The sequence below is a fragment of the Uloborus diversus genome, chromosome 7 (genome assembly GCF_026930045.1).
Source record: "Uloborus diversus isolate 005 chromosome 7, Udiv.v.3.1, whole genome shotgun sequence".
NCBI classification, from domain to species: Eukaryota; Metazoa; Arthropoda; class Arachnida; order Araneae; family Uloboridae; genus Uloborus; species Uloborus diversus.
In genome coordinates this window covers 162,518,495-162,541,850 of record NC_072737.1, presented here as the reverse complement: position 1 = coordinate 162,541,850, position 23,356 = coordinate 162,518,495, and the positions used below count along the sequence as shown (strand labels likewise).

The 23,356-nt window shown below is 33.1% G+C and overlaps 1 protein-coding gene across 1 annotated transcript in view; it reads right to left on the bottom strand.

The window, feature by feature from the left end:
* Positions 1 to 5,800: 5,800 nt before the first annotated feature.
* The window catches only part of LOC129226970 (lutropin-choriogonadotropic hormone receptor-like), a 50,247-nt gene continuing 32,691 nt past the window's right edge, over positions 5,801 to 23,356 (bottom strand). The window contains exons 4-7 of the mRNA XM_054861598.1: positions 21,717 to 21,791; positions 17,527 to 18,208; positions 13,061 to 13,544; positions 5,801 to 6,825 (exon numbers count right to left, since the gene is read on the bottom strand). Coding sequence (XP_054717573.1) covers positions 5,801 to 6,825; positions 13,061 to 13,544; positions 17,527 to 18,208; positions 21,717 to 21,791 — 2,266 coding nt within the window. The remainder of the gene's footprint in view (positions 6,826 to 13,060; positions 13,545 to 17,526; positions 18,209 to 21,716; positions 21,792 to 23,356) is intronic.

Sequence of the window (23,356 nt, the reverse complement as noted above, 5' to 3'; positions counted from 1 at the left end):
TATAATTTACATCTTTTACTTGTGCTTTTAAGACGTTGTTTTTGACTTTTATCTATTTCTTGCACAAAGCTCATGCTTTTTGAAGTGCATATTTTATTTACAATTTACACATTTAAAAATTGAAGCTATTTTGGAACACCCGATTTAAAATGGTGTTAAAGCTTCATTGAAACATTATCATTATTTAATATTATTCATAAATGGGGGGAAAAAATTCAAAAAAAAAAAAATTAATACCAAACAGAAAAGAAAGAAACATTTAGCATCCAGCCCATAGCTTTCATTTGAATTTTGACGTCTTGAATTTAAATTATGTTTTTCACAATCACGAATTGTGGTAGAACCCTACTCGTTGGGTTTCTTATTTCTACAAATGGTTCCTATCAGAATTATATTTGTAAAAGTCATGATTTGAATACAAGACGTCTACATTCAAATGAATTCCAGGGGCTGGATGCTGGACGTTGTTGACTGAATGCTGTTTTTGTCTGAAAAGTATTGTGCAAAATCGAGAGGGTCGGGAATAAGTAAAATTGATGGCGGGGACATGAACTTCACCGCCCAGGAGGAGGGACATGCTCGCGAAGACACGTGGAACAGACGAGTTTGCATTAAAAGAATAGAAAATTAAAGTCGAAAGAACATCAACTACGGACAAGTGAAAACAATAACCAACTGTGGTCGCTCAAAAAAAGAATATATTTTGGTCTTGGTCAAGCAATAAGGTATTCGAGGGCGAATGATTGGTATTAGTCTCACGCAACTTTGCGCACATCTCTCAACTTTTGTTGATTTTAAATGTTAACATTTATTGACATAGAAATTACACTATTTTAATGTAAAAACGTGCAAATTAAATTACACTTGTTTCGGGGTTATTAAGAACATCTTTATCAATAGAGATAGATACATGTGTTTCTGCCTTTTACATCATTCAAAAAGTTTTTATTGGGCCTGACAGATTTCTCTTCCACGTTCTGGAGTTATTTGAGTTACCCTAATTTTGCTAACAGTTTAAAATTTCTCCGGGAAGTCGAGAAGAGATCAAAAAAAAAAAAAAGAAAAATTAGAAAAATTAGAGCAATAAATGTTAGTACACTCAACAATTTATAAATTATGCTTCATGAATACTTTTATACAAAAAGAGAAAAATTAAATTGAAATATTTTTAAAATTTAAAGGATAGTATACTAATGTGTGTGATTTGCAAATGTGGAATTATATTTTCAATTCTGATATTTTTTTCTGAATATAAATTACGTATGTAAGACATTGTTCACATTCTTACAAGCAAACAATTGACGTAAATAGGGAATATTCCACGTAATTGTTACGATTGTTTGATTGATTGCAATAGTTTGCATCAATGAAAGCTTGATTGAGTGCAGCTATCAAGTTTAGGACTTCGTTTGCACGAAGCTGTCAACATTGTGTGGTAATAAAGAGGTTTCATTTAATTTCGAAATGCGAGCATGAATGAATTTTCTGAAAATTATGCTTTTAGCCGTTGCTTTTCTCACCATAGTATCCGCAGAAAGGAAAGCATTTCTGATTATGTTTATTGTTATTATTACTATTTTGAATCGCAGAAAGCAATGCATAACTAATGTAACCAAAAATTGAAAACCGTTAGGAAAAAAAAAGACCTGAGAAGAAAAAAAAATCAAAAGTTTTAAAAAGTTATTCTATTCCTCCTAACATTTTGCATTTGAATAAGTCGAAGTACATTGTTCCAAGTGTACTGCAAGTAAACTGCAGCTTGTATTTTTAATTTAAGTACATTATTGCAAGTAATTCCCTGTTGCTCGTGTAATTCCACCCACGAAATGTATTTTCAAATGTTCTCAAACATCATATAACTGCTGCTTCGAAAATACACTTCAATAAAAGACTTACCAACTACTTATTATTATAGCCTGTTGCACTTTTCGTCTAATGCGTAAAATATTATTATTATTATTATTATTATTATTATTATTATTATTATTTTTGAAAAAGAATTTCAATTTTAAGAAGTATATTAATCATTTAGTCTTGTGTATGCTGCTCTAGTCACCATGCTGATTATCTATGTTTTTGCGGGATGATTTGTTTACTGATAGTAAACAAATGCAGCCCTGCGCATGATGAATCACCAGAAAAATATAAATAAATATCTAAAACAGTAATTGATTAATTAACAAAAATGTCAGTTCAGCGTTGCATATCCTCCATCGAATTGCAGAAGTATTCCTTTTTCGACCATATATATATATACATATATACTAAAAATAGCGGGATCCCCCCCCCCCTCTTTGAAATGTAACCATATCCTAATATGAAATTGTTTTCTGATTACGACATTTCTGCCGTTCTCACAATAATTAAAAATAAAATCAGCATCGTTCCACCTCTTGACTGTAAATATCCGATAACCGATATGTAATCTTCCCTCCTCACCCCTCACCCTTTTTTTCCGGGACTACACCACAGGTTTACACTAAGCTTATACCTCTTGTTATATATATATATATATATATATATATATATATATATATATATATATATATATATATATATATATATATATATATATATATATATATATATATATATATATATATATATCATATCCTAACGCAAAAAATTGCATTCTTTAATTAAACATCAGACAAGAAACTAATTAGCTTTATGAACGAAATAAGATTCGGACGTGGCAATTGAAAACATCGTTTAAAAAAAAAAAAATAAGACAATCGTTTTTCCTGTTCAATTTATGATAAATTTTCTTTTCATTCATAAATTTTTCATGAATATAAAATCTGGGAACGCATATCCAAAAAAAAAAAAACTTTGTTTCAAAAATTACGGCAGACCCTTTGGTACTGACTTTATTTTCTGTTCTGTTCAACCTTCGCATCGGTACTGTTCAAGTGGGGTTTCGGCCGCCAGCTAATTTCCTTGATTGCTCTTCACGACGGGGGTCATTTAGGGGTTTCTTTCCCTCCAGAACAATGACAGCTGTGACAGGTCACGTGTTCCTGCCTTACATCGATTACCGTCCACTCCATTGGCTGTTGAAGTGTCAATCACTTGATTCAGGTTCACGCCCATCGTTCAAGGAAGAAAGTCATTTACACCCTAACTTCAAAGTTTTCCCTCACTGAAGAGCAGCCTTAAGTATAAGCAATACACTATATAAACTATAGTTTTTCTCTTTTCATCTAAGCACTGAGAAAGAAAGCAATCGCTCTTGAAACTGGTCAACCTTATTGACATTGCACTGTTTCCACTACTTTAGCATATTTTTCGTAAAGTGTTCTAATTTAAAAGATTATTTTCATTCAATTCTATGTATAACGTTGCTAAATATTTATTAATTCTGTAAGTTTTCTTTCAAGTATATTGGACACATGACTACTACATGACTATACCATAGACGTGCTTAAGCTCATATTTCTCAAAATACAACTAACATGTATTTTTTACGCAAAAAACATTCACAAAATATATCCAACTTTAAAGATATTTAATACTCCGTGCAAGATAAGCTTCATAGTGCACAGAAAAGAACAAGCTAACAAAAAAATCTAAAACCAACACTAAAAAGAAGTCTTATGCATCAACTTTTTCAAAAAAATTTTCAAAGCTATTATTATTTGTAGTTTACTTATAATATAGTTTTTCTTTCTTTCTTTTTCTTTTTTTTTTTTTTGCAATAGCTACGCGAAAATACCAAGATATATAAGTTAAAATGTCAAATATAATGGTATATGTCTCTGAATAACAGAAATTGCAGATAACGACGCTATGACATTGCAACATATTTATTTCTTCTTCTGAACTGTGTCACTTATTTCACCAAAATTTTCAATTTGTACTTCAAAGTAATCATCTATTTCAGAGAAGATTTCAACGAATTTAGTTTTCCAATGCTCACATACTTATTCCTGTTTGAACATATCATACCACTTAACAGAAAAAGAATGCTGGGAACGAAACTATTTTTATTTCTACTTGAAGGTAGTTCATCATTTACCTTCAAATGAACTGAAAATTATAGGTAAATGGACAGAAAGAAGAAGAAAATAAATTTAAAAATTAAAAAAAAAATCAGGAAGAGTAAACTGCATTAATTTATTCAGGAAAGATAAATTGTGTGTACGTCGAAAAAAAAAATAGTTTTAAAACTTGATTCACTACATATTATCCTAGACCTACACAAACTACCTAAAAAGTTGTAAATTAAAAATAGTAGCTTAATATTTTGTACTATGAATGAGTTTTTTTAGTAATGAGAAAATCCTTAAGCGGTTTTTGAGTGCTTTTATATACTAAGATTAGCAGGAAAAGAAACATGAATATACTTTAATGAACTAATAAACCATATCGTTACGATTAAAGATTTTCTCTCGTCATGACTAGAAAAAAGATTAAAAATATTATGTTCCTCTTTTTTATTAAATGAAAATTTATTAATACGATTAATTAACGGGATTTACTAGCAGAATAAAACACGGAGAGAATAAATTCAATATAATCGTAAAGAGAAAAGGGCAGACTTCAAGATTAAGTATTGATTTAAAAAACTGAGTTAGTTTTAACTAAGTCTCCAGAAGGAAACATTCTTCTGTAAATCTGAAAGTGTAAAAAGAATTTCGTAAAATAATATTGATACAGATTTTACTTATGCAAGGTCATAGTAATAATCAATAAGTATTTATTACAGAGAACACAAATTACTAGCAACTGAAGAACAAAAATTGGGTTTTTAAATCCTTTTAAGGAAAAGTTTGGAAATTTTTTTTTTCCAATGCTGCACTAAAAAAGTTTACTAGTTTTCCAGTTGCTAAAGCTCATACTCAAATAATTCTCAATTTGTACTATTTTTAAAAAGGAAAAAATGAAGGCAAAATAATTAAGTACGTTTTTTACGGGTCTGGGGGGAGGGGATTCATGGCGCAGGTAGCGTAATGCAAATTTAAGGGAGTAATTTTACAGGTATTTTGATCTCATTTGGAGGATTCTCTTTTTGGGGGACGCCGCAACATTTAAAGGGGTTCGCCATATCCCTCTGGGGTATTCCACATATCCTACGTTTACAGTTACATTACTATTTAAAGAAAAAATAGCATCCTTATATTGAGATCATAATTTAAAAAATGAAAGTATATAACGTACCTTTTGTTATTTTATAAAGCCTTATTCAAAAGATGGCGCAAGTAGTATTCTTTTGTAAATCACACTTTGAAAAATTGACAAAAATGAAAAAGGAAAAAAAAAAGTGTGCAAAAAAAAAAAAAAAGTTATCTTTCCTCACTTCGGCAAGTTCTCGGTTATAATCTCTTCTCCCCCTCAAACAGTTTTAAAGTTTTTCGACCCCGCTGATAAAAACATTCCAAGGGAGTGCAGATTAACCAAAAAATAATGTATGTAAACTGTACTATTTGTATTGGCAATAATGTTAAATTCATCACCCCTAGCTGCTATAGTGGTTTTTTCAATAATAAATAATTTAAAGTGGCTATTTATAAGACTACGTGTTATCTAAGTTTTAAAAGATATTGCTCTTTTGACGGCGGAACCTCGTTTACTTAGCTAATCTATTTATTTTGCACATTAAAATCACACTACAATGAGGATCTAGTGTAACCACTTAATACTTAATTGACAATGATAAAAAAAAAGAAAGAAAACCATAGTGAGCAATACAGCTCCGAATTTTCGGAAGCAAGTTTTTTAGATGTACGTCATATGAAAAGCTCTGTAGCAGTTTTGAAGGATTTGGCACAAATTTTGCCACACATCACTTCATACACATTTACATCGAAGTGGAACGAATATCACAAACATCAAGAATATTTGTCCTATCCACATGCACAAACCTATTTTTCACTGGGTGCGGCGAGCCTCTATGCGTTGTTGTGCTGTGAGAACTACTGCTGTAGTTTTTGCAGCACTGTCCACTGTCATCACTGGACGAGGAATCTTTCATGCAGGACCAAAGCTGGATGACGTCTTCAGCTTCCGGGTCCTCCCAACCTGAAGTAGAGAAGACATCCTGTTGACTGCTCAGGTCGCTGGGCCTCAGCACCTTCATCGAATTATCGGTGGACAGATGAGACGAACAGGAGTTCTTCCAATATTTTATGTCGCTTGAGAACTGTAGAGGAGGGACATTGCACGAGGAATTTTTATCGTTTTTAGACGTCCGTTCAAGGAAACCCTCGCAGCGCTTGAGCAAGATTAAAAAATCACGGCGATATTGGGTGGTGAAAATGGCGTAGAGGAAAGGGTTGGCGCACGAGTTGAGAGGATAAAAGAACACCAACAGAATCTTCGACTTTGTGACGTCAATGAGCGGATATCCGGCAACAGCTGTCGTGGCGAAAAAAGCAACTGGTGCCCAACAAAGAAAATCGGTGATGACCAACATGGCCATTCGCTTGGCAACGGCCATGTCATTGGCCGTAGCACGACTTTGGTGTCGTATGACTGATATGTACATGTTACCATAGCAGAAGAAAATGAAGATAAATGTCAGAGAATTGGTGCCCAAGAGAATCAACAGGTAAATTATGTCGCTTGTAGTTTCGCTTTTCATGGGCAAACATATGCTTGTTCTAGAGTACCCGTTCACGTTGATGAGAGGTAAAGAAGCCATTGTTAGTGCAAATAGCCAGCCTGCTGACATTATTTTAGCAGCACGCCTTAGCTTCAGGCGCTTGCTGAGGTTGATTGCGTAGGTTATGGCGTACCAGCGTTCAATCGAGATTACGGTTAGTGTATAGATGGAAAGCTCAGTTGCTAACACTGTCAAAAATCCCGCAATTTTGCAGCCTATACCTGAAAAAGAACTCCATGTTATTATCAAAAAACTGGAAACTATTGTTTAATCAATACTGCATCAGATACAAGTTGAATTCCAAAATTCATTTAGCATAAACTTATGTAAATAAGTATGTTGTTGTTGTTACTTATACCACTCGGATACCCTAGCCCGATTTAAGGTTTCCGTTTATTGGGCACCAATTTAGGTGTAAGTCTGATTTGACTCAGACAGCCCACGATAGATGGCAGCACCTTTTGTCAACATTTCGATAATTTAGAGTGAAACCACCTTCTGGCTAAGCGCCCCCAGAGGCATCGAGTAGTCACGAGCATATTTACCGTCCCCCAGTCACCATTAATGAAAATGGTGGATCTACGATCCAGGTAAGATCGAACCCGGGACCCTCCGACTACAATTCCGATGCCTTACTGATCAGGCCACCACGTCCTACAAATAAACGTAACTAAATGCTGATAAATAAGAGTTATATTTTGGCAGGTAAAAATGCTGACATTCATTCAGAAATAAAGATTTATCATAAAAAGAAAGATAATTTTGGAAGGACTTTTTTTTGGATGAATTCTAAAATAGTAGAACGTTTTTAGTTTCAGGAAATAACCTGTAACGTCACGATTTTTCTCGACCTCATTATGATTCACAAATGCACGTCTCGACACTCTTCAACTTTAAAACATCAATGACTTATACACTGAAGCAAATAAGACGTTTCTCTTCCCAGGGGTGAAAAAAATTCGATGAAGAAACGAAATTCGGACAAGAAAACACATTATATGAACTATTGCATCAAACGGTACATAACAAGTTTGATGCAATATTTGATACAAAAACAACATTCACTTGATGTTATTCTCAATCAAATCAACCAGAATGTGAAAAAAAAAATGTTTTTCCAAACAAACTTGTCAAAGAGAAGTTAGAAAAAGAGAGGCATTGCAAGAAATTCAACAATTTAAATATTCAATTTACAAGTGTAATTGGAAGCGTAGAGCTGAAATGAAGGTATTATGTAAGAATGAAATACTTGTATCAGAAAAGAAGGGGTTTTATCTGTGAAGTTGTAATTTTAGCAGTAAAATATCCTACAGAATAAAAATTTATTTTTTTTTCTGTTAAAATTTTGTAGTTGAATTTCGAGATATTTTTCCATGTTGTGATGAATCATTGTTGTTTTGATGCTTCGATAAAGCCTGTTTAAATTTACTTTCTCACATATGATAGCATGTCACAATCAATGATTAAAGTTCTTTTGGTAACAAAATTTTTTCAAAAACTCCTACTCAAAAAATATATAAATAACAATCTTATTGCTACGCAGTTTAAACTATTTTCCACAAGATACAGAAATATTATGATAGAAATTTACTCCTTGAAGAACAGTAAAGAAGTTCCTTTTTCGTAAGAGTATGTAAAAACGATCATGAAAATCAAAGAAATTTAATACAGGAAAGTGGCAATCCTTCACATAAACATATGGAATACTTCATAAGAAAAGTAGATAAATTTTGACTTTCTATTGCATCTGTGTAAAAAACTGTAATATTTGCAAAGGAAATGTTGCTGATGTTCAATAAGGTCTATTATTGGCAGAGAAAATATTACTGTACACATGATATAAAAATTTTCAGCAATATTTATTGCTCCCTCCGTCCTATAATTTCCCAATTATCCGCGCGCGAGTCAATCAACAATCAGGATCATGTATTTTCACAGTAAAATGCTGTTACCAATCGCTGTTTTTCGTCAAATATTTGTAAATTTAAACTCAGTTGTTTTTGTTTTATTCTTTTTTTTTCTTTCTTTATCGTATATACACTTTTTTATTGATGTTAAGTTCTGTTGTGCAAAAATTCAAACACTTTTGCACTACACTATATTTGTTGTCACTGTTTGAAAAAAGTACGGTCAATTCTCGATAACTCGAATCTAAAGGGACCGATGAAAAATATCGACTTATCGGAGAATCGACTTATTGCTAGTTTTGGTTTTCGACATTTTGATATTTAAAACCATCGAATATTTTAATTAATATGTACTTATATGTACAACCAAAATTACAGACCAAAATTACATTTTTCCGTGACGAGTTCTGAAGACAAAGTTGTGTCTGGTCTTGAACTTCTTCAGCCATCCACCACTGGCGTGGAAATTTTCTATGTTCAACAATATAGCAAAATTCGTTGCTTTCTCCATACATGGTCTTGAATTCAATACTGCTGGAACCACTTGAATAGAGCTGATTCTACTTCAGGAAAGGTGCACATCTTCATTTGTTTCAAATTCGGATTCATATTTTTGTACCGCCTTCGAAGTTTCCCTTTTAATATCGTTGACATTGTATTTGGAGCCATATTTCAATGAATTATCTTTCTTTTTGATTGTTGGATTCCTTTCAATGTTATAAATGAGATTTACTTTACTTTCTAAATCCAAGGTTTTTAGCTTTTGCTTAGGCATCTAAAGAAAACTCGATCTCTCTCTTTCCCGGGAACTTATCAGCAAATGATTGAACTAAAAAATGAACGGGAACGGTCAGCCTTTGAATAAAGGTACAATAACTTGACTTGGCAACTTGACAGCTTAAAAGCAAAATCGTAGTCCAATGTCTAAGTATAAACAGTACGGTACAATAAAAGAAAACAAGTTTTATACTAATTTCCGCATGTGTAACTCCTTTATCGCGCATTGGCTGAACAGGTGTTCTCCTCGCTTTAGAGGTGTAATGTTCAGGATATTACATGTGAAGGTGAATTAATTTTTCTCTCATTGTCACTTAAATAAGTATATATATATATATATATATATATATATATATATATGTATATATATATATATATATATATATATATATATATATATATATATATATATATATATATATATATATATATATATATATATTCGTTCTTTCAAAATAAGTTTAAAGTCATCGTTGAAAAACTTCGGGTTATATGTTTGAGTTATCGAGTTATCGCTATCGCGAATTGACGAATTGACTGTATTATGCATTTATACAGCTAAGACAACTTTTACCTTATTTGTCCCTCATTTTAGCCTTTGTTCGGTTTATCCACGGTACTTGTGCCACCCAATTCCACAAAAAATCTTGAGTTTACAGTACTTCGAAAATTTCGTCCCAAATTAGTTGAATTTGAGCCATTTTGTACCAAATGTAGAAGTTGACGATTTTAGGATTTTATTTATACATTTTTCAGATATTTCAACGAGCTATAATATTAGTTAACACTATTTACCTATCCAGAATTCGTTCCTAAAATCAGAACCAAATCAATTTCAATAACCACTAAGCCACGCCCCGTTTTTAAAGGTCTATCCACTTGTGATCGCACAGAACTATCTGTTAAATTGATGAACCGTGAATTCATTACAAAATAAACTGATTGTTCTGGTATACTGGTGTTCGAATCCTAACAAAAATAGGGGCGTCGCTTATGAATGTAAGAGTTCTGAAATGTTTAAACTGCTTTAGTACTGATTTAAGGTGAGAATGCTGGGTAAGTACATATTTCCCATTGAAAGCTTAACTCTGAAGCATCAAAAAAAAAAAAAACCCTCAAAAAAAAATCATCAATATCAAAAATCAGTACAAAAGTAGTCAAATGTAACAACTCTTTTTTAACGGAAGGAGTACCATTTTGTTTTAATCTCTTGTTCTCAATATAGCTCATAAATATGTAAATTGTAACTAAAAAGAATATTTTTAATCCACAAAAAAGTATTGATGGTTTCGTGTGTAACTAAAATAAAACGTTGGACAGAAAACAATCTGTTTTCTTTCTTTTTCTATTCTCATTTGTAAAATATTTCAAACTTCCCATAATTATTCTTTTTTCGATTACAGTTTACTAGTATCTTATTATAGTACTCTCAGAGAGAATACATTAAACTAGTAAGATGAAAGAAATACGCATTAGTTATGCAATTCCTGTGCACACTACATATTCCAATATTAGATTATTTAAAATTTCAGTGATATATATTTCGTATTTCAAAAAAGACTGTATCGAAACTTGAGGGAATGGAAAAGCTCAATCTATTGATTCAAGTGTTCCGCGTTCAATATGCAAGCGACCTTTTACAAGAAATCGAAAACATTTTATAGATATTGAAGGTTTTACAATAGTATGGGAATTTTGACATAAAAAGAAAATGCTTTAGTGGAAATACATAACTAAATGAATGAAACCAAATTCTTACGAGTTTCTTTGAAACCAATACTAATATAAACTACTTAAAGCAAATTGTATGTTGCATATGACAGCAATTCTTTTTTTTTTTTTTTCAATAAGTGATTTTTGTTTTTAGTGTCCACTTTTTGTTTAAACTTTGTATGCAGCATTTTAGAAATGGTTTATTTTCTAGGAAAACGATGGTTTTTAAAATAATCTCTATCGATTTCAAAAAGCAATTTGAAAAGTTAACACAAAATTTTTTCATACAAATGTAAACATAAACTACAACACATTCAAACAAAACTTTGAATTGTAATTTTTACCGAGACGAGTTGTGCAGTTGAGTCACAAAAGCTTGACCCGATGTGACGCTAAAAAATCGGGTTTTTGGAAATGCGAAAGTCTCCGTAACCAAACGGAGGAAAGCGCTTACTCTAAAACGTATCTGAGTGCAGAAAAGGAGGTAGTGGGCTCGATTCCCACCGATGATTTGGGTGACATTTTCCTTTCTTTGTGACGTTAATCTTTCTTGTGTGCGTCTGGAGGTGAGGTGATTTGTTCGCAGTTCTCTTGTGTATGTAAAACTGTTTAGCATCTCGTATACTAATAGTAATATCACAAATGTGCACAACAGGTTTTTATCGTGTTTTTTTATTTATTTATTTATTTTTTTTATTCGATCGGGTTATGGAGTATCAAGTTTTCGGCCTCTTTGTGTCCGTACAACTAGGAATTTCCCTAGTTAGTACTAGGTTTTTCTTCAATCAAAGTTGAATTCTCACGACAGGTTTATCCAGTTATGTAGCTGGAAAATAATGTGCTCAGTAACTCACCTTGGGGTTTGAGGAAACGTACAAAAAAGAAAGGTGGTTTAAAACCAATTTACATTACATTTACGTTATTTTTACAGTTACCCCTCTCATTCCCCTCTCCTGAACTACAACTCTAGGTGTAGCACTTAGCAAGTCTATTCCGGTATCGTTGCGTTCAGTTTATGGCGACTTCACAAAATAATGTAGCAGTGACGTCTCCACAACGTTTCAAATTGACCAGTCACAAATGTATTGCACTTTGTTTCATAGCATGACTCATGTGAGACGTCACACTTCTCCAACTTAGGGACTGTGAGCATTATGGTGTCCCTGTAACTTTGCCGTGGCATGTTGTACTAGCAGGGTTGTTTCTAATTAAAATGTAGTGAAATCCTCACTTTACGTTTCTCAAGGGACTAGGTTTTAAAAACGTAAAATACAGTGAAAACGTAAAATGCAGGAAGTACATACAGTGGTGGTAAAAAAAATTGCATCACCCTCGCTGCAAAGGAGAGGAATATCATCCCAACTGCATTCAACACATAGTCAAGCATCAAGTACCCCAGATGATTTGGGGATAGATTTCTGATCAAGGAGTTGGTGGGCTTCACTTTGTGCAAGGAGCAGTAAACGCTCAGGTGTATATTGGCATTTTGGAGGACAAATTGCTTCCTACTATCCGGGATCATTTTACTTCAGTTCCAAACGTCATTTTCCAGACTGATTCTGCTCCGTGCCATAGGGCAAAACTGGTGAGTAACATTTTAAAAACCTTTATCCTGCCATTATACTTAAATTGACATGGGGTTGAGTAATTATTTTTCTCTTAACTCACGCAGATTCAGAAATGGAAAAATGAGCATGGGTTCAGCAGTTTGCCTTGGCCAGAAAACAGCCCTGATCTACGTAAACAGTTATCGGATTCCTGCTGTTAAATGTTTATTTCATAAGTTTTGCAGAATTTCACATACATTCATCGTTAATCGATCGACCAAAACTTCTCACATAATCCCATTGTTGTGAAAATGCGAGGATAATGCAATTTTGGTTACCAGCACTGTAGCAGCAAATCTGATTATGGGACCCAATGAAAAAAAAAAAAACGTTACATGCTAAAAAAATAAAAAAACGCAGATTCGGGGAACGTAAAATCGGGGTTCCACTGCAGTGTTTTACAAAGGTTACTTCTTTCAAAACATGCACTTAAAACACTCTTTGATACTTACCATGCTGCCAGTCTATTGCGTAGTTGAAATAGGTCCCCATGCTGTGCAAATCCATCGCAGCAATCAACAGCAAGTAAACTCCCATGCAAAAGTCAGCAAAAGCCAAGTTGCACATCAGGAACTTAGACACACTTTTGCAAGCACCAGTACTCATGAGGACCACCATAACGGCCACATTGCCCAAAATAGAGGTCCCGACAACCACCCACACGAAAGCCCTGAGCATCATGTTGCCCATAACGTCTTCACAAGGATTGAATGCATCTGGGGTGGGGTAGCACTCGACATCGCGATAATTCTTAGCAAGCTGGCCACAAAAAGCTTGTAACTCGAATTCCGATATGACTGCAACAGTTGTTCCGTGGAACACGCCTTCCATGAAGGGATTTTCTGGAAAATTCTTTTGCACTTTGGGTTTTCTTTTCTTCGTTGTTATTTGGTTACCAAAGAATTCTTCTGCGTCTGAGCTATTGAGTAAAATATCCTGAAAAAAGTTACATGTTAGAATAAATTACTAGCTAAGTAATAGTTTTTAAGCAAAAAGTTTAAGAAAATTTGAAAAAAATAAATAAATAAAAAGATAAATAAAAATAAAATAAAATATTTAAAGAAAGTTTCGTTCTTAACTCACTAAATTCAATTTGTTATCAGTTATGCAAATTGTTGCAATTTTTTTGGCCCACCTGAAATCACAGCTTGTAGACCAAGGTTTACTGTGTAAAAAAAAAATAAAAAAAAAAAGGAAAAACTGCTCGTTTACTAGAAAATTTCTAGGGAACTGGGCTTCCATGAAGATTTCTAGTCTGGATACAGCTTTGTCATATATTACGTTTTCAACGCTACTGAAAAAGTATCTGTAACGGTAGTTGAAAACGTTATGTTTTTTTTTTAATTTCTAAAAAAAAATTTAGGGTATCGATGTCATCCGAAATATTGTCTTGCACATTACCTTGCAAAATAGGCCATCTTTCTATAATTTGATATTTCACAGATAACTTAAATAATGGTTTCTATACAATTGTAAAAATTAGTATAACTTTCTCAAAAGTTTGAAAGATAGTATTTTATTTTATTTTATTTATTTATTTATTCATTTTATTTTATTATTTATTTATTTATTTATTTATTTATTGTTTGTTTTTAGGATGAAAACCCTTTTGTCTGCGACAGGGATGACTTCTAGTTTGACAAGAATTTCACGTCGTTTTATGAATTTCATTTGTTTTACTTTAAAGCACATGTTTCATTAATGTGCAAAAATAAAATCGCGATATAAAAAGGTGATAATTTCCATGGTTTATAACATACAATGCTATAAATCAAGAATTTATCATTTTCTTTGCTGATAATGCAATTTGTAAGATGTATCAATTTTGCTCAAATAGACTTAAATATGGTGGGAAATCAATGAAAGTTTATGGAAATCAATATAAATTCAAAGTTTCTTAATACAACTGCCTAAAAGTACTCAAAGCAGCTGTCTTTTTTTTTTTTTTTTTTTTTGAGAAACCACGATTGCTTATTGTTCTCACTTGAATGTTTTATGTCCTATAATTTTATTCCCCCCCCCCCGCCTCCGTCAGCAGCACCACCGTCGGCCGACTCCTCCCGATGCTGCTCCTCTAGCGAAAACCGTGTCCAGGTTGCGTCAATATCCTACACTTACACGCATACATACACGCACCTACACACACACACATACACGCATCTACTCACACACAAACACATACACACACCTACACAATACACACACAACTACCCACACACTCATGCCTGCACATACACACACACAAACACACACGCCTAGATACACACACGCACACACACTCGTGATTGCGAAAAACATAATTTGAATTCAAGATGTCGAAATTCAAATTAATTTTTTTTTTCTTTTTTGTTAAGTTTACCATGTCTTGCGATTTACAAAAACTGTAAAATATTTACGAACTTTGATACTACTTATTTGGGACTACTTTTTTTTTTATAGTTCAATAAGTAGTAAAAACACTAATTAAAAGAAAGAAAATATCTTCTACCTTTGTCATCATTTCTTATGCATTCAAAACAACTTATAAGTTAAATAAATACCTTGTGCTGAAAAATTAAAATAAGAAATAACAACGTCAAAAAGCTCTTATAAGGTTACTCCGAGACACGTAATAAAATTTATGTTGTAAAAAAAGTGTTCTTAGTGTAAAAGAAATCAACGAAAATTGCTAACAATAATGATCCTGCATAAAAATTAGCTAATATTTAATACACAACCAGTTTTTAAAATTACAAACACAAAATAATGTCACCAATATATATATATATATGTATGTATGTATTTTCCTCTACACACTGGATAAGATAATGTACTTTCATGAAATAAATGTACTACTTGCAAACAGCTGTTTTTTTCCTTTTTTTTAAATATTAAATGGTTTTAATGACATATTCCATATCAACTTAGTGCGGCACCACAAGGTCATAAACCTATAATGTCAGTACATTATTTCATTTATTTAATGACTATTAGCTTTTTTAAATACTTATGTGAAGCTTAAGTGCACAAAAACTGATAAAATTGCAACCGAAGATATAAAGATGGAAGAAAGTCGGTCGCCGAAGGCAAATATTAAGCGATATTATTGACTCTAGAGGAGTAAGACTATTTTCTAGAGGAGTAAGAAATGATTTGCAACATTAATACACAGGTTCTTATAGGACCATAACTACATAAGCTTTTACAATCAAGGCAGATAAATATTTGCTTTAAATCATTCTGTATCCTCAAAAAGCATATCTATTTTTTATCACATGGTATTTTTATAGATTTTCACACAGCATAAAATAAATGAAATGTAATCACATTTCTCTTTATTTCTATAAATAAAATTTCAAGCTTATATACATAGTTGTTTTTTTATTTTTTATATTTTGCACATTTTTATCTTTTCTATTTCAACAAAAAAACGTAACCACTTAAATTTTCAGAAATTTGCTTTTCTTTATGATGTTCTTTATTTCGTTTAACCATTTTAATTGTTACGGGGAAAGCTAATATGTTATCTATATTAGACTACGTGAATTTGTTTGTTTGAAGATTCTGCATACAAATTCAGAGTTTGTGTCGGATCTTTTCTTAATTCAGTAAAAAGGCAATTCGAAGTCCAGGAAATTATGCATTGAATATTCTAATGTTAAAAATTTTCTAAAGCTCTCTAAATATAAATTTAGAATCATAAAATTGTTTTAAAAAATGTTATTTTCTAGACGAAGGATATTCCTTACCGATTTGAAATTTATGCAACGTTGAAACTCGTAAAAAGCTATGCAAGATGAGATTTTTATCGAAACTTTGAGGATTTAGAATACTTGAAATATTTGTTTCTAGCTAATTCATTTTCAAAAGCTCTGATCAAGTTGACTATCAGTAGTGCTAATGTCACACTACTAATAAGGAAAATTATTTATGATGAGAGACAGTGCAAGCAAAGGCATAAAGTGAACGTTTCTAAGTTTTGAGAACATAAAAAGCGTATAAAATTTAAGTCGTAGGCAAGCTACCATTGAAAATTTCTTCTAAGTCGTGCTGTACAGCAACACCTACCAGGGCTACTAGTTTCATCTTTTGCCCTAAAACAAAGGAGAGGTCATCCTGCCATTTTTACTGCTTACCTCTAAACTTTTAGTTTTGGCACTTAAATCCCTTTGCTTCTCACTGCTTCATGAAATCAATGAGGGGGGGGGGTTGAGCAATCACGATTGCTTATTGTTCTCAGTTGACTGTTTTTGGAGTCCTATCATTTTATTTTCACACCGCCACCCTCCGCACCATCACCGTCGATCGGCTCCTCACAATGCTGCTAATATTGCGAAAGCCGTCTCCAGGTTGCGTCCATGTCGTACACACACGCGCATACATACATAACTACACACACAAACGCACACATACACACACACATACACACACACAAACACATACACACACATACATACACACAAACACATACACACACGCATTCATACACAAAAACATATACACACACGCATACATACACACAAACACATACACACACGCATACATACAGACACCTACACATACACATACAAAAACATACGCACAACTACCCACACATTCATGCCTGCACACAGACATAAACACACATGCCTTCACACACATACACATACCCCTACACACAAACACACATACCTCCCCCCACACACACATAAATACACATGCCTACATACACACACACACTCGTGATTACGAAAAACATAATTTGAATTCAAGAGGTCAAAATTCAAATTATTATTTTATTTTTTAAATTTTGAAGTGGGGGTGATGCTATGTTTTCTTTTACTTCCTATATAAAGAATTTAATTGTTCAAGTGTCAGTGAGAAATGTGGTAGTGATTTAGATAACGGGCCAACGTCGGATCAGTAAGTATTTCAGTAATCAAATATATAAATAAATTACCTGGTGAATGTTAATTTCTGACTTGGGAATGCTTCCCCACTCCGCCGTTCTGCGAACCCAGTCTTGCCTATCTTCCGCAATAGATTGGCTGTCTCTGCTTACAGGAACTCCTCGTTCACGAAAATGAAAATCATTCCTCTTTACCATTCTTGCGCCTCTTAAAAGTTTGACATGACCTTTATGTTTCTTATGACGCTCTTTCACAAAGCTCAGGCTGCCTCGAGCCCCTCGTCTTGGAAACTGAACTGTCCCCACGTGGTTCTCTCCCTTCGTCGAATAATAAGCTCTGGAATTCACTAATGGAGCATACTTCCTGATTTTATCAATAGGTGGCTCAAAGGAATTCTCCAATATTTGATGGAGCCGTCTTTTTCGCCTGACGTTTTTTTCTGCATCCAAAGCCAACCAAGTTGTGGGCGTTGTGCTCGGATTTTGCCTGCAGTACAGATTCTCCATGTTTTTCTTGAAGTCGATGTACTTTGAAAATTCCTCCGGATCATGAGTCGCTGGGAACTTGAATGCACAACAGTGGTAGGGATACGTCAGATAGGCTTCTTTGATGTACTTGAAGTGGTATACCGAAGGGAACACTTTCAGAGGATATACCTCGGTGAGCTTCAGCACATCAAGTTCTTCTAAACCTTTCACTGGCAGGTAGTTGATGCTCGTTTCAGACAGGTCTCTGTAAAATGAAGTTATCTTATTTATCTTGCATTATAAAAGAAAACAAAAACTAAACTTTAAGATGTAAATCTGTATCTCGTCAAAAACAACCCTGTTGTAAACATTTTCCCGCCAAGAAAACCTTTAACTTTTCCGCACAAAAAAGAACGCATGCATCCTAAATCCAAAAACCCTCAACCTTAAAAAGTTATGATATCTAGTTTGCCTACCAAGTATCTGTCAAACTATCATCCTCCCTCTTCTCCTCTTTCATCACACCTACTTCCATTAGAACCTCCTCCTACCTTCAACTCCTCATAAATTTGGATAGACCCTTTAAATTGTTTATCCTGTTTGGCGGGAAGCTTTTCAAAGTGAAGTGGTTGCTTGATGAGCAAAAAGCTTCCCGCTTGCTTTTTGCTTTTGCTGGCTGCTGACGTTTGGTTTTCCTGGCGGCCGGAACGCTCCCGCGTCCCGTGATTCCTTCGTGGGCAGGTAAGGGACAGTATCTGCCGAAATGAGTTTTCGAGATTCTTTAAGAAACACGTTTTGGATTCAATGCTAACAATAGAGAAATGTTGGAATTAGAAGTTTTTTTCAGCGTAAACCAACTAAGCAAGCTTGTACAATAAAACTAATGTACAGTAGATGATAAAACCACAAAAAATTTAAAAGCAAAAAGTTGCAGTTACTGCTCTTTACCTGCCCACTCCAGCTTTTAACTATGCGTTTTAGCGACAAAAGAAATATTTCAAGTTAAACGTCAATCACAATACATTATTCTGTATAATAATACACCCTCCATCCCAAAGCAGTCGCCGCAATTATAAATCCAAACTTTTTTCCCAATTTAGTTATCACATTTGAATATTATTGAAATAAATATTAAAATTGACTGCTTTTCAATTTATTAAAAGTTTTCTCCAAAATCCAAAAGCTTCCCAAAATTAGTTCAAAGTTTCAATCATAAAATTTACAAACAGTTCAAAAGAATTCAAACGTAACAACTAGTTTCTGTCGAAGGCAGTGCAAATTAATAAACCCCGATATAACGATTGTATAGGGACTACAAAAATTTATCGTCATTAAATCGAGTAACACAGACATTCAATGCCGTCAAATCCGGGCAACTGAAAGGTATCATTAAATTGAAAAAATCGTGAAATCGGGTACCATTTAATCGAAGTTACACTGTTTATTGAATTGTTTTGTACGAAGTAATATTAAACACTTCAAAAATAAATAAATAACGAAATTCGTTTATTGGACTTATTTCTCATTAAGTAGAGTATTGCTTGTATGTTTTAGAAACAAATCAACAGCGATAAATGCGATTAAAAAAAATTGCGATACATTAATCGATACATAGTTGAGATGCTAATACAAAAACTAGTATGTTGTGGCCATCACGAAACTTTCTTCTTTATTTTTCCTTTTCCTGATCCCTCCCCTTGCTTGACGAGGAAGCAATATTCCTAACAAAAACAAAATTACACATGCAAAAACTTGACGACCATCCCAATGTCTGAATTATTGCAAAAGCAAAGAAAAGAGCGAAAATTGAAAGTTATTTTAAAAGCCTTGCTTAAATTAATTACAAATATTTTATTTGTTAACAAACATAAGATGGCAACAGTTAAAGATTTTAAATCATTGAGATAATATTTCCGATCATTTCCATACAATTAAAATCACGAGAAAAACGCAGACGACAATCTATTACGATTTATCTTTCTTATTGTTGCATTAATAAAAATATTTTTATTCGCAAAAAAAAAAAAAAATCAACACCTCTTGGAGCGATCGGCGTCAAAATTAAACCAGAGCCTGTTTACATATGGATTCACATATATTCCAAATTTCAACCAGAACGTATCATTACTTCTTGAGATAGGGCACTCACAATGGAAAAAAAGACCGGGCGATTGCGCTACCCCCTTTTTAGCTGTTGACACAAAAATAAAATCAGTTCTTATACCCACTAAGGGCTACTTGCCGATAAATTTTTCTTTCATTCCGTTCATTATTTCTTGAGATACAGCAGTCACAATTGACGACAAAAAACGTTCTATAGCTCAACCCCCGTTTGAGTTATTGACACCAAAATTGAATCAGCACCTGTTCCTGTTAATGGCAACATATGGACCAAATTTTGTTTGATTCCGCCAGTTACTTCCTGAGGAATAGCAAGCACGCGTAACTCAAAAAACGTCCCATTGCTCCACCCCCCTTGGAGGAATTCGCGCCAAAAACCAATGGGCACAAGTTCACATAGGGGCACATATGTGTACCAAATTTCGTTCGATTTCATGCGGTAGTTTTTGCTGTAGAGCGGCCACAAAAAACTGGTCACACACAGACGTGACACACATACATACACACACACACACATACATACATACACACACACACATACACACACACACACACACACACACACAGACAGACAGACATTTTCCAAAAATGGTCGAAATGGACTCAGCGCACCTCAAAACGTACGAATCCGTCAAAATTCGAAATTCGAAAATTTGCACGAATCCAATACTTTCTTCTATATATTAGATATAGAAGAAAGTAACGAGCTGATAAGTGCATCACATGACTTCCTTTTATTCCAATTTAATGTCATTTTCTCATTATTGGCAGTTTTAATATGATTCAATAATTTACTCTCTAAATATCGCCAACAGTGGCTAAATTTAAACCAGATTAAAATAAATAAATAAATAAATAAATAAAATCGCCAAATTTGTCGCCAAGTTGGCGACAAAACTTGGCGACCAAAAGACTGGCGATATATCGCTAAGTGTCCACCAAATCATAACACCACTTGAGTTTACATCGAAATTAACAATGGTTTCCCCCCAAAAAGGGGCAAAAGACCCCCTTTGGAGCATCCGAATGCAACCAAAAAAAAGGTGCATAACTAGACCCCACTAGGAGTCTACGTACCAAATTTCAACTTTCTAGGACATTCCGTTATTGAGTTATGCGACATACATACGCACATACGTACATACATACGTACATACAGACGTAACGAGAAAACTCGTTGGAATTAACTCGGGGATCGTTAAAATGGATATTTCGGGTGTCTGTATGCTCCTAGACACATATCCACGTGTGGTCGGGTTGAAAAAAAAACTCAACATTCATTCGGGGGTGAGCAAAATGGAAATTAAGGCCGATTTTTGGGTGAAAATTTTTCCGCGAATACAATACTTCCTTTTTCTGTAAAAGGAAGTAATACAGAACAAAACATATAAGAAGTGAAACAAACTTTAAAACAAATAAATGACTAAACACATAAATAATAATCATAAAAAATAAATATATTTTTACTATGCATTATGAATTTAAACTGAAAACATGCATTTTTTAATCCCTTTAAGATCGCTGACCTTATAGATCAGCGATAATAAAAAATGTAGAGCCACTTAAATAATAATTACATTCAAATGCAATTGCCTTTTGATCAAACATTTGCATGCATGACTTATAGGTGTAAAATAACAAAATTTACTAACAGAGTCCTCACATTCTTTAGCCCTGAGAAAGCATCCTCATGAATTGAATGGAGCTGCGTGTTCCCTTTTAAGCTCCTGCAAGAAAAGGAACACATACATTAATTGAATTGAAACATCAAGAAAAGTACTTCCTCTTTGAATTTCGTAGCAAAAGCTCTCCGAATTCACATAAAGGGAATAAAGAAACAACTCTGTTTTTATCTTCAGCATCGGAGAAAATACTTTTATCAGCGAGTTAGGTTTTGCAGAAAACATAGAAATATATGTTTCTCAAATACAAACGTGAGTTTCACAGTTGATAAGTTTTAGGTATTTGCATAAAAATGGGAATATTTAAGTAGGGGAATGTGGGGCAAAATGAAATGGCGAAGTATTTGCTCTGCTTTTAGGGCCACCTATCTAATAATTTTTTAACTATGTAGTAATACATGTAGTCGATTCCAGACAAGAAAAAATTGTCTCAGAAAATTATAAAATATGATATTGACAAGCAATAATAATTGACAAGCAATTTTCAAAAATTGATACTTATATTGTAATATTTTGTTGCAAGTCGAACATTATTTTCGGTATAATTTAATGATAAAGTTCTTTAAATTAACATTTGAAATATTAAGTGAGACCTTCTAATATTCGGTGCAGCATTTAATAAATTAATATTAAGATTATTTGCATTTTAAATATTTCGCACAGTTACACAAGTACATGCGATCAAAGTGGATGACACGAAGTGAATCAGTTAATTTTGTTTAATTATTCAATCATTTATTAAATATCCTGTGCATTATTTATTAATTTATTAACATACCTTAAATTAGTTGTTTATTTACTTTCTCATTTATTCACTCTTTTACTCACGCATTTATTTGTCGACATGCATTAATTAATTTATTAAATTAGTGGCTTTATGTTTTTCAGTATCTTTTCATTTATTCCTTCAACCTTCTATTTATCGAGTCTAAGTAACAATAATCGAACAGAAAATATTTCATTACAAAGATATTTTATTTTTCACTTTGCCCCATAAAAAAAGGGGGATAATTTTTCCCTTTTTTTTCCAAGTGAAAATTTACTGCCAAAAATAAAAAATGCTATTTCAATGCAAGTTTTATAAAAAAAAAAAAAAAGAAAAAAAAACAATGTTCTTTCTTTATTAACTGTAATTTTCAAAACAAATTTCCAATTTTTTTGACTTTGAAAAAACTCATCATCTTAACTATTTCACTTTGCCTCACATTCCCTTATTCATGCATATATCAAAAACTAATATGATTTTTTTTCCTCACCATTTTTTAAAATGTTAGTCCTTGTGTAAGAGTGACCCGGGTAATTTCTGATCATTACATTTCTGTTGTAAAAATTTATCACCTCTTTTTTATTTAAAAAATAATATTTTCAAGAAATATAAAATATTGACTGCGATTCTTCTGCACGTTACTTCAATATAGCTACATTTACTCAAGAAAAGAAACACACCCAGTAATCGAGTTGAAACATCAAGAAAAGTGCTTCGTCTGTGAATAGCGTAAGTAAAAGCTCTTCGGGATCATATAAAAAGCATAAAGAAACAACTCTATTTTTATCTCGACTATCAGATAAAATACTTTTATTTGAAAGTTAGGTTTCGCTAAAAACATGTA